An 11,909-nucleotide genomic window follows, 5' to 3' on the forward strand; every position below is an offset into this window, starting at 1 on the left:
AAGCCAGAAGGGACAAAATGAATTCAAAACGCGGGATAAAAATGCGAGAAACTTAAAATTGTTGGTTAATGGAAATATTGGTTGAAAAATGAAAGATTGACGTTTGTTTGATTTCAAATCTTCCATTCTCGTTCGTTGCGTCAACATCGCATAAATGATATATTCATGTGTCTGTCCACTTACTGACAATGAAAAATAGCCAATGAGCGCGCGAGAATTTCTGCAGTTATTGTAAAAAACGCTGTTGGCCTGTTTGGTTTGGGCCAAATCGAGGTTAAACGATGACTTAGTGGTAGTATACCGGAGAGAGGTCAGTTGAGAACTGTTGCGTTGACAATAGGAAGGGAAGTTTGGAAGTAGAACATTTGCCTATGTGAAACAAGAAAACTCGGTGAAAGCAAATAACGAATAAAAGACGATTTGGAAGATTGGATATACGCTGTCTCAGCGATTTCGGCGCCGTAGCCAGTGTTGTTTGGCTGCGAGAGTTCTGAGAACTGAACCATTCGTTGTAAAACTATTATTTTACAAACACAGGCGTTGTATGCATTCTTTGCTATTCGGATAAAAATAAAATAGTTTTAAAATTATAGAGTAGCTTGAGTGCCTAAGTTTTGTAGTCAAAAGAGAACAGAGTTTGGAAGTAATCAACCCGGGTAAATCAACACAACTTTCTAGAATTTACCTTTATTTATTCTTACTTAGAGGATATACCTTAAGCTTAAATGCTAATATTTGCGTTCTGAAGTAAAACTAGATGAAGTTTAGAATATATAAACGAAGTAAAAACTTTCCGCAAAATTAGGGACATTAAAAACGAGGAAATATTTACCTCGGTCCCTCAAGCTCACCTCTATCCTAACTCAGTCGACTGGGAGCGAGCAGAGCAGAGCAGCGCGTTGCACTGTGATGCACAATGCCTTGCCCCTCTGATCTTACCGCAACCACAATGCTTTGCATTTTTCAAGAAAGGTCGATTAGAGAGCTGCCTTGCTCGGTCGCTTCAGGCTCCCTCACTGTGGCAGCAATAATGTTTGAAGTTGGAGGAGCTGCAGGCTACAAAGGCAACGTCTTTGTTTAACACATACTGCATATCGAGATATAAAACCGTCCTGGCTCTATCGGCAGAGGTATTTTTCGGCATTCTGCAAAATACCCCTACCGCGGCTCTGTTAACTCTTGAGAGGGATTGTCTGCGCTCTCGTTTGACCATCTATGAATAAGGTCGTTAATTCAGTTTTTTCCCCTAAAAAAAAAGACTCGTTCAATTTCCTCCTCTCTCGCTCTAAAAATAGACTGCGCACTTTGTCATTGGTTGTCAATCGTGTCGGGTGCTGACGAAATCTGGCCATAGGTTTGCCATCCGCTGTGAGATGGACTGTGCGTTTAAACTGCTTTGTTTTGGAGTCTTAAAACGGATTGACACTTTAAAAAAAATAAACAAGTGTACACAGAACAAAAAAGAACAACACTGTGAAATCCTAGGTATCGCCTTTGAAAGTGCAAGTTGTGAGATCATCGCTGCGCTTCTCGGTTCCGCCTTCGCCCAACCCGTTATAACGATAACTGACACAGCCGTTGAAAGCGCTCGGTCCAACCCCACACAGAGGATGGTGGACCTGTGGTCTGTGGGCAGGTGTTTTCGCACAGTTGCCAAGTCAGGCGTAGCGAGTGAATCAGATTGTTGTCTGCAGGTGCTGGGTAAAGTTGGCGTAACATTTGAAGTAATACAAGGAGAGGTCACTTCACAGAGCGATTTTAGCAGCACAAATTGCGTTCCAGTGAAGCATGACTCATAATTTTCGTTTGTTGACATCATGGATGATATCAACGTTTAAATTTTCCACCAAGAAAAACGGCACCACTGGAAAAATTAATTCTCACTGACGGAGGCAATTGTACCGACTAGGCTAAGAGGACTTGATTCTTCAGGAGGGAAGATGGGGTCTAGTGTTTGTATTTAGCGACGATATCATATAAAAACTGAATAGGTGTCTACTATTGATAGAAATAAAAACGATAAGATAGTAATAACAAACAAACACCTGAGGTAATTTAGAATGATTTACAATAACACCTCAAGGTAATTTAAAATTTGTGGGACGTGGTGGTGTAGTGGTTAGCGCGCTGGACTTTCGATCTGATGGTCTGTGGTTCAAGGCCAGGTTGGTCTCTTCATTGCCGCGTTGTTACCTTGTAGCATAGCCAAGAAACTTTGCTCCACATTGTCTCTATTTACACAGGTGCATAAATGGATACCGGCAGTATACTGCTGGGGGTAACCCTGCGATGGACTAGCATCCCATCCAAGGGGGAAGTACGGTAGCAATATTCCTAGTTGTTTCTTTCTACAGAAACTGGGTTCAGTTCCGGCCGTGTGGGCCACTTCATAGCCTCGTAGTGCGACTTTACCTACCTACCTTCGTATTTCATAAGCTTAGCGACTTGCTGCCTATTTGGAATAGCTTTGCCGCACACGTTTTGCAACGGTTTGGTTTAAGCTTTAAACGTTATGTGGTACAAGGCAGTATGTGCAGTATTTTGTCCTTTAATATTCATCCCTTCAAACCTAATGACCCTTTAGTCTTCAAGCGATCCGCACTATTTCCAGGTCACTCGTTTTCAGTCACCTTACATCATCACTCGGTGTTCTACGATCTGATTGGCTATTCAACACACAGAACTTTCAAGTACCCTTACACTGAGTACATGATCGCGACTAATTTCTTTAAGATGTAACTAACATGATTATAGAAAACAAAAAGTAAAGTTTACGAACTCCCAAATTCACCGGCCTCCTATCTTATCTGAAGTTAAATATTTGACAATTCCAACAAGATAACTAAGAATAAATTATGTGATTACATGGTGACGAATGTTACCATATTCACCTGAACGGTCAAATGTATCGAACCAGCAATGAAGGGCGTGAATAAAACGTAATTCATTACGTCTCTCAGAGGACGTGCTTTCATGATGACAAACAGACTTGGCGAACAAGATTCGCTTCCTTCTTAACCTACTGGATTATATACACGCATTTCACCTACCGCAAGGCAAGTAGAGGTTTTATCTTTGAAGGGAACGTTTATAATTGTTAGCATCTTGCGGATGAGGTAAAAACAAACATATATAACAAGTGATTGACTCGGTTGGTTTGCATTATCACCGCCTATATTGTATTGTCTCGTCTAAGTTTCCTTGCTGAACGTTGTGTAACTGAATATTAGTTGTTCTTTCTTGTAGAATAAAGGAGAACCACAAGACACAACATGTGACAAAAACAGGTGAGTGTTAATGTACAGGAACTTCTAAAATACTCTTCTACTATCTACCCATAGTTTGAATGCATCTAAACTAATTGAAGGGATAAGGGTGTTGGTTTCTAAAGAACCTGCGGTGTTGCGTTGGTGAAGAGTATAAACGAATGTTTGGTTTATCAACGGAGTTGATAACTAAAGATAAATTGGAAAGAGATTCGAGTGCTGAGATTTCGCTGGACCGTTAGCGTTCGTCAGAGCGAATCAAGGAATTGTGGGTATTATTGAAGGGCTTCGTTAATTTGGCCCCAGACCATTTCAAAACGTTTCAAACTATTTTTCTCTTCTTGTTTTGTGACAGGAATCGTTTACATAGCCATGGAAACCTCACAGTACGAAAGTTTGTTTGGTCCTCCGATTATGAAATGTTTGCGCCTTCAGCCCGTAGTCGTCGTATGAGCAACAGGTAGTTCATTGGCCCAAATACACACACGAGAGAGATGGAGCCTTTTTTATTATTATTAAACTAAAGAGCATTAGAATATTGTACTTAGAGTGCTTCCTTAGAATGAGTCATTTTGAAGGGGCGGTGCTTCTAAGTCTTTAAAAAATATCGTCTCCGAAACTGGTACGCGCTATTTTGAAGAAATGTGAAGGACAAATTGGTACATTCCGTTTGTGAACGTTGAGCTAGAAACGGTGACTATTTCACTAGAAATTATAATGTGCATAGTTATGATACTGGCAGAAGAACAGATTTACACCTGCCCAAACCCAAACTTAGCCTTGCAAAACGAAGTTTTAGATATTCGGGCTCAGCTCTTTTTAACCTCTTATACCCCGTAGTATTCAAAACGCCGAGTCACTTTCGTCTTTCAAAGCTTCAATTGATACCTACAATTTTGAAATTTTATAGACTCTAGGTTCTTGCAAATTATTGCATGCTTGTTTATATTTTATACTTTTAAATTATTGCTTGTATCTTTAAATTTATGTCTTGTACTTTTAAATTCTATTCTGTATTTTTAAATTATTACGATGTCTTCTATTTTTAATTATTATATTTTTAGTCCAGGGCCCCTCTGGATATCAGCCTCGTTGCTGAATAGGCCACCCTGGCAAAATAAACTTAGTTTACCTTACCTTACTACCTGTCTGTGCGCCCAGTTCTGACAACTGGAAAACGCCCTAAGATAGCACCTCAAAACATGTCCTTAGAATATTTTACTAAAATTGTCAATATTTCTTTAACTCTTTGGCACGTTATTTTTTCTGATCGTCGCCCTGTAAGGTGTCGAAAAAGTTTGGTTATTCACTAAAATTGCCTTTTATGGATCGATCTATTATTAGCTCAAAAAACGCTTACTTCGGAAACGGTAATTGTGATTTCAACTGTTAATTATTCAATTAAGGATAAAAATTAATTTTTAAACAGCTAACCTACATGGCATAGGAATTTCACTCTAGCTATTGTTCCTGCTCTGTGAAACGCGACCCATGCGCATCGCGGAGAAAAAGATTGCGTTGAAAAAAAGCCTATCTTTTCTGCATCTATTTGATTATTTAATATATTCTGTTGACATATTGTCCTTTGTTGATGCCACCCACAGATGATGGGGTCCAAATCTTTCTCATTGACCCAGGACTAGAATGCCTTTCCACTGCCTTGTGTATACAGGCAGATATATTGGACCCACACGAGCGCTGATAAAATGGCGATGGACATTGGCCACCATGATCATGTTGTACTCTGTCAACTTGCTACACCAACTATTTGAAGAAAACGACTTAGTCTCTTTTGAAAGGTCAGTCCAGAAGCTTTGTTTGTTTCTTCATATCTGTTTTGCAATTATTTATTATTTTTGCCTATCGCTGATGAAGTCCCATGTAGCAATATGTACTGCCGGCTTATCGAGTAATGAGCTCGATTTAAAATAATTGGCCATCTGTTTAGCAAGTTTCTTTAAAATGATGACTGTACCATTTGCGTATATTGCGTGCCTAGATTATGCCATCCATATGAAGTAGACTACTTTTTCGTGTCTTAAACATTGACCTCCTATTTCAGTAATCAAGGCCAACCTACTGGAACTATCGCAGTTAAGCAAAAGAAAAGACTACAAATAGAAACACCCAACTTACTGAGCCCGCACGTCATGGAAAGCGGTTCTTTGTCGCTTCGCGGGTGGTGGATGTCACATGTCAAATGGGACGTCACTGAAATGAAACAAAGATCCAAACAAAAACACAAGCAGGTAAGTCTAGCTTTAATTTACTGTTTATACTATACTAGAAGATATATCCTGGCCATTCGACTATTTCCCACTAATAGGCCATGGCTAAGTGCAAACCTTTTCATGCGAAAATTATTTTTGTTCGCATATGAATGAAAACTAATTTTCATAATAAGAACCATGCACGAAGCCTCGCTTTCATAATGAGGCTCAGGCCCGTTCGTGAGACTACAACTCCACTCGTTCCCAGGACCTTACTCTCACTTCGCGCTCGTCCGAAAGAAGAACATAAGGCCTTGGGACTAAATTGACAAACAGACACGCGCACGCTATGGTCTATCTTTCGATGTTTTCTCTGATAAGGGTAAATACTAGTTTCCGATTGGTTCTAGAGGACAAGATGACACTACCAGTTTTAAACCAATCAGAAAGAAGCATTTGCATTAGTCCCCGTCAATTATTGTACAGCGGAGACAACAGATCTGTAAAATACTCACAAATTTCACGAGTAAACTCTAAGAGTGCGGTTTCTATAGTGTTGGATAGGTTTAGCGAGGAACGCTCCGGGTCTTAAAACAGTAGTAAATGGCTCCCTTCCAATCTCTGCGAGTGTTATCCGAATTTACACCCTTATTGTTGATGTTGTTAGTGGAAGTTGCGGAGGTGGTGATGTTGAGGTTAATGCCACGTGATTACAAGCGAAAAACTATTGTAATTTTTAAACGATTACGAAAAATGAAAGTAAGGTTTGCAGGTCCTATGTATTACATGCTTGTTACACTGCAAGTAATGTACTGAATTGTGATAACATTACATCACTGGTACAATTTCTGTTGCAGGTTTTCAGCGTTGCATGTTCATTGCAGAGGATTGTGGAGACATACCAGTATTTATCGGTGAGCTCATTATCAACGTAGTGAAAAGTCACGTGATTACCTTCCTCAGCTTCATTGGATAGCTCAGTCACTAGCTAAGGTGTTAGCAGTGTACGCTTATCCACATCTCTTTCTCTTTGTTTATCTATTCTTGTAAATATATTACACAACTTTATACCAGTGAAGTCTCACTGTATTTAATTTTCTGTTACTGTGGTGAACTTTATTCCAGACCTCGTCATGGTCATTTCCAGAAACATAAAAAAATTGCCATGGAATATTCTTGTTTCTTACTCTGTTTCCTTTTCCTTTTTTGGTTTCTGTAGTTGAACAAGAGTATCCCTATTAAAGGAATCAAGTTCTATATCAGTACAGCCTCCTGGAAGTTGGCGCGGCCTACTGTCACTTTGCTGAGGGTCTGAAGAACATTTTTGCTTTGGTTTTTGTATTGGCTGAAAACATAATTGTTAAATAACTTGTTTAAGTAATACTTCGGCAACGTCTGAGTTAAATTGTCGGCTGGTGAACGTCTAGCTTTTTTACTTACTTAGTTGTTGCTGCAATGCATATGGTCCATAGATAACCGGAAAATTAGGTTAAGATCATGACGTAAAATGTTTTGTCACAACTAATATTTTACGTTAAAACCTGAACGCGTGCTTTTCAGCAAGCTTAAGGATTTGTAAAGCCGAGGTGCGATAATATATTAGTTTTATTCGTTACACAGAGTAATGCAACATTTTATGGAGTTCGGATATTTGTGGTGCTAACAAGCGGAAGAAGAAAACTGCTCAAGTAAGTTTATTTCACGAAATCCCAACTATTCCTCTTCGTCTTTGCTACATTGGTGAGCTGGTCATTCAGTCTGCAAAGCATCATGGCAAGTACACGCGCGAGTTGCCAGAAAATTCCTCTGCGCGCGCGAGATTTCGTCGAGACCTGCCATACTCTGCAGACTGGCAGTGGTCAGTCAGTCCGGTCCTTTTTGATTTTATACTTATTTCATTTTATCGCCTCAAAATCCTCAGGCTGGACTTTTCACCAGAGTCTGGAAAAGTAATGAGCAGGAAAGCGGAATATGTAAGTACCAATAAAAAAAAACAAGCTGAAAAAACAGTTTGTGGAACAAGTACATGTACCATTTTCGGCAAATGTTCGCCAGACCATCCGAAGAATTTCCGAATCTTATTGTACAATCAGAAATAACACAAGTCCTCCGAACAATGGATTAATCAGTGAGGGAGGTCAATCGGAGCTTAACTCCAGATTCTGTTGCAAGAAGTAAGAAGGAGTGTTACTATTCCCCTTCTTAGTATTTCGAGGTTTGTTTGTTGAATTATTTAACTCTTTCCTGGTGTGCATTCACACGTCTTGCTGAAGAGAGACTTAAGAGCTGCACTTTACCATGTCTAAAAGGTAAAAGAGAACATTCGCTGTTTAATTTTTCAGATCTCTCCGCGAGGTGAACTAATCACTAGTATCATGGTTATGCTGGGCTGTTTTGGATATGAAGGTTACGTCACATTCACCGATCTCGCCGTGAAACCTATCTATGGTGAGTAACACATACAATAACGCCTCACTTCTGCACCTTCTGTTTGTTGTCCTTGCTGTTGTTGTTATTGTTTACGACATCTGCTTAATTTTAATCGCACAGATTACAAACTGATCAAGAATCAGAGCCGAATTGAGCCAAAACAGTTACTAGTGCCGTGCCAGGCACCAAGCGGGAGACCACGCCAAAAGTCTGGAGACTTCCTCACTGAAATCCTATATTCCGATTCTTCTCCGACTGTAAGTACTCAAACGTTCACTCAAAAACACGGGGTACATGCATCAGTAACTCCCTGTATAGACTCAATACAGTTCCCTCCGCCCTCGATGATTTTCCGTCGGCGATCAACGATCCGAAAGTTATTTCGATTCCCACGCGAGACAAAGGCCCTCGAACCTTCCCAAAATTTTACCCTGAAGACGCGTTTTCTTCCAGTAAAGGTTAACTAAATGAACTGATGTTTCTTATGGACTTCTGATTGAGCCCAGAACACTTCTTCCAAACCGTAATCAAAGGGGAAAACGGGTTTTGGGACATGATTGAATATCAATGAACAACTCCACCTATATTCTCTATTAGTATAAATCTACTTGTGTTCTATCACGAATGCCGTTCTCTGATTGGCTACGCTACTCGCTATCTATTTAACAATTAGATTATGAGCTCGAGATTTCTATCGCCTGTAGCGTAGCCAATCAGAGAACGGCATTCGTGATAGAACACAAGTAGATTTATACTATCTGTGATAGATAGTGAGTAGCGGTTTTCAACAAAATGGCGGCCGCTTCGCCGCGTTTTCGGAGTGTCTGCCATGAGGATATAGATAATTTACTTGTTTAGTTTTGAACGACTAGTAGATTTATACTAAAACAATTAGATTATTCGCTCTCGATTTCTATGCGTGATAGCTGATTCGGGCTGCGCCTTCATCAGCTATCACGCGATAGAAATCTCGAGCTCATAATCTAATTAGAAACTGATGTTTTCCCTCTCATTTGTAGGATTCTGACGCAATCACTTTAGTGACTCAGCTAACTTTCAATAGACTATCAATGCTGAAGAGGAGTTTAAAATTTTGGAATGGTAAGATTACTTTAACGAAAGACAGATGCGCGTTAAACAAGACAGACAAACAAACCGGCCCCAAAATGAGTTATGTGTTCGCCGGAACAGTACCATGGTACTCATGGTTGCAAGGAAAGGTGTTAACATCCCAGTAAGCAAGTTAGTTGATGTGGGATATCAGTAACAGATGGACTAGATATAAAATCTATAAAATCGAGAAGATATATTTTAAAGCTGACCAGCATTTTCCTTCTAAGTATGATTTCTGTGGAAAACTGCGCACTGTCCGATCAAAGGATACGCTTGTTGACCGGTTCTGCAGTTATTGTTGTTGTTGTTGTTGTTTTGGTTCCTACGTTACATGAAAAAAAAAAAAGTGTTTACACCCGAAATCAATATTTATTTGCTATTCAAAATATCTACCTTACCCTTAGAGACATTCCTCAGTTTTTCTTTCAGATTATAGTGAACATTTACCTTTTGTTTTCTAGGTCCTTTGTCTGTGGTAATCTACGTTGTTTTAGGAGACGACGATAATATTGACACAAAAAAGTAAGAAGCTAGTTTTGTATTAGCTTTTAATCTCTAGAAGAGTCCTGATAACTCAGAAAGATTTTACAGAGAGGTGGATCTTTTTGAATCACAAACTTCCAGGGGAAACTTAAACTAACTTTTCCAAATTCTCCTGCACCATTTAAACTCCGCAGGCAAACTTTCGTCCTTTCAATGTACTATCTCCTTCCCAAGAATGTTCTTGTCATTCTATCAACATCCCTGATTTTCACTGAAAAGTTTAGAGTTTGTCAAGATGCTGTTTTCAGTGCATGTATAAAGTAAATAGATTTTCTATCATTGAATGTATTATCGGTTACTTTTCAAACGATTCCTTTTTAAGGAGAGAAGTACAACTGGGATTACCGTCGCATATGTTCGCGAAGTTTTCCACGGTGTCTGTAATCGTCATATATGGAAATAAGGTATGTGACATGCGCAGAATATGCCGCACAATTCTTATAGAGCGACAACCTCGTTCTCAGGGTCTCTCCTCTTCCAGGACTCCCATCTTGCTCCAGAAGACGCCAAAAGGAGAGGCTCTTGATATGGTTTGACCACTTGTAAAGACAACATCCAGCTCATTTTACTTTCACGCTTCAGGGGCGGGAGGGGTATTCTTTGCTCTCTATTCACAGACTAGGAAACGTCATTCCCAGGATGGTCTTTGTGTTTAAATTAGCAAAGAACGCAAAGAAGGCCCTAGAATCACCTGAAACCCCTGAGAATGAAATTGGTTACTCGTCTTCATGACTTTTCGGTAAAAAAGGCCGAGCAGAACCGGAGGCGAATTTTTCTTTCCCAGTCTTTTCTCGCTTTATATTGCTCCGTTCCGTTGTTTCTAACTCCTTATTTTTTGTCCTCAACAGATAGGTCCTCAATATCCTATTAACCGCCTTAGAAACATTGCCATCAGGTAAGCATTTGCTATGACTGATACATTTGCAGCTTGCCACTCTATACTGATGTTTTATTTTCTTTTTCCTTTTCTATTTCAGAAACGCCAAAACGCAGTACGTATTTTTGGTTGATGTAGACTTCGTTCCTTCCCCCAATTTAGAAATAATTGCACGGTAAGTAGTGTGAAAACTGTAACTGAGAAAGCAACTTTGTACTTTAAGATACTGATTTTCATTTCTTTGCTTTCAGAGGTCAAATTCTCCTTTACAATGGAACAAAAAACAGCACAGATGACAAGCTAGCCTTTGTTGTTCCAGCATTTGATGGCGCGAGAAATGTGGTTGGTTCATAATTTAACGCCGAAATACTTTAGGCAATTAAATCCTTCATGCACAGTTTTCGTTATATTTCAGTTCACTCTATCTTTAAGCAATCAGACACATGATCATTTACAAGTCGTTTTGTGTTTGACTCCTTGGGTAAATCGTGGTCTCATTTTGTTCTTGGTAAACAGAAATTTGGCCAGATGAGATCTTTGTTTCCCTAATATGATAATGGGTGGCCATTAAATGTTTTCTTCCCTCGATTTTTTTTCAGTTTACCGGAGATTTTCCAGAGACAAAAGAGGAGTTAATCAGAATGGCGAAAAAGAAAAGGATCCTGGCGCCATTTAGTATCCTTTGTTCATTTAACTACCTTAGTAAAACTCTTTTCTTATGGAGGGCGTTTGATTATTAATGGTTGTCTTAGCGAAATTAAAGGACAAAAGTCCCACGAAAGATGTATGGGAGAAACCAACATATTAAGGGTAAAACCGACCGCCGGCAAAGCCAGGAGAAAAGTGAGCCGGTTGGCAGTCCGAAGTGACGTTGGTGAAAAAAGGCAGCCCTGAGACTTCACCAGCGCACTTTCTGCACTCTTTTTATATGGTTATATTCCGGATACGGCTTCTTGGTCTTTCCTCATCATGACATGAACAGAGTGGAACGTCTTTTAAAATTATCGCCTTGATGTAAGCTCCTGTGAGTAGAGGAACGTTGTCACTCATAAACAGGATCTGATCAAGTTTTTAAAAAGATCCCAATAAACAATTTAAATTAATGATGTGATTTTTCCCTGATGATTTAACATCTAATGATTTTAGTGATCTGGACGGTCCGTGAAACAATTTTTTTTATAAATGTCATCATTATTTTCACAATTAACCATATTACACAGGATCGCTGTTTAAGATGTCGCAAAAAACAAACAAACCGCACTTTCCCCCACCAGTCCCGAACTCCTCCCTTAAGCTATCTTTCACCTGCTTTTTTCGCTTAAATACTTGACTCGCCACAGGACAGATAGAATCTCCATTATCGCACAGTTCTACCAACTACAGTAAGTGGTATCACACCAGTGAGCCTTATGAGGTCAGCGGTTACCAGGACAAATACGAGCCTTACTTGATTCTAAGGTGCGGTTACAC

The 11,909-nt window shown here is 39.6% G+C and overlaps 1 protein-coding gene across 1 annotated transcript in view; it reads left to right on the forward strand.

Annotated features, from left to right (window-relative positions):
- Window positions 1–3,045: 3,045 nt before the first annotated feature.
- The window catches only part of LOC146452836 (uncharacterized), an 11,912-nt gene continuing 3,048 nt past the window's right edge, over window positions 3,046–11,909 (forward strand). The window contains exons 1-19 of the mRNA XM_085097630.1: window positions 3,046–3,116; window positions 3,247–3,287; window positions 3,622–3,726; window positions 4,871–5,065; window positions 5,329–5,515; window positions 6,334–6,390; window positions 6,696–6,785; window positions 7,097–7,164; window positions 7,398–7,449; window positions 7,819–7,924; window positions 8,027–8,163; window positions 8,926–9,007; window positions 9,481–9,541; window positions 9,885–9,966; window positions 10,411–10,457; window positions 10,540–10,614; window positions 10,691–10,781; window positions 11,039–11,114; window positions 11,780–11,897. Of these exons, the coding sequence (XP_084953756.1) occupies window positions 4,911–5,065; window positions 5,329–5,515; window positions 6,334–6,390; window positions 6,696–6,785; window positions 7,097–7,164; window positions 7,398–7,449; window positions 7,819–7,924; window positions 8,027–8,163; window positions 8,926–9,007; window positions 9,481–9,541; window positions 9,885–9,966; window positions 10,411–10,457; window positions 10,540–10,614; window positions 10,691–10,781; window positions 11,039–11,114; window positions 11,780–11,897 (1,484 nt within the window). The 5' untranslated portion in view covers window positions 3,046–3,116; window positions 3,247–3,287; window positions 3,622–3,726; window positions 4,871–4,910. The remainder of the gene's footprint in view (window positions 3,117–3,246; window positions 3,288–3,621; window positions 3,727–4,870; window positions 5,066–5,328; window positions 5,516–6,333; window positions 6,391–6,695; window positions 6,786–7,096; window positions 7,165–7,397; window positions 7,450–7,818; window positions 7,925–8,026; window positions 8,164–8,925; window positions 9,008–9,480; window positions 9,542–9,884; window positions 9,967–10,410; window positions 10,458–10,539; window positions 10,615–10,690; window positions 10,782–11,038; window positions 11,115–11,779; window positions 11,898–11,909) is intronic.

The sequence above is a fragment of the Pavona decussata genome, unplaced genomic scaffold (genome assembly GCF_977016875.1).
Source record: "Pavona decussata unplaced genomic scaffold, jaPavDecu1.1 SCAFFOLD_366, whole genome shotgun sequence".
Classification (NCBI taxonomy): domain Eukaryota; kingdom Metazoa; phylum Cnidaria; class Anthozoa; order Scleractinia; family Agariciidae; genus Pavona; species Pavona decussata.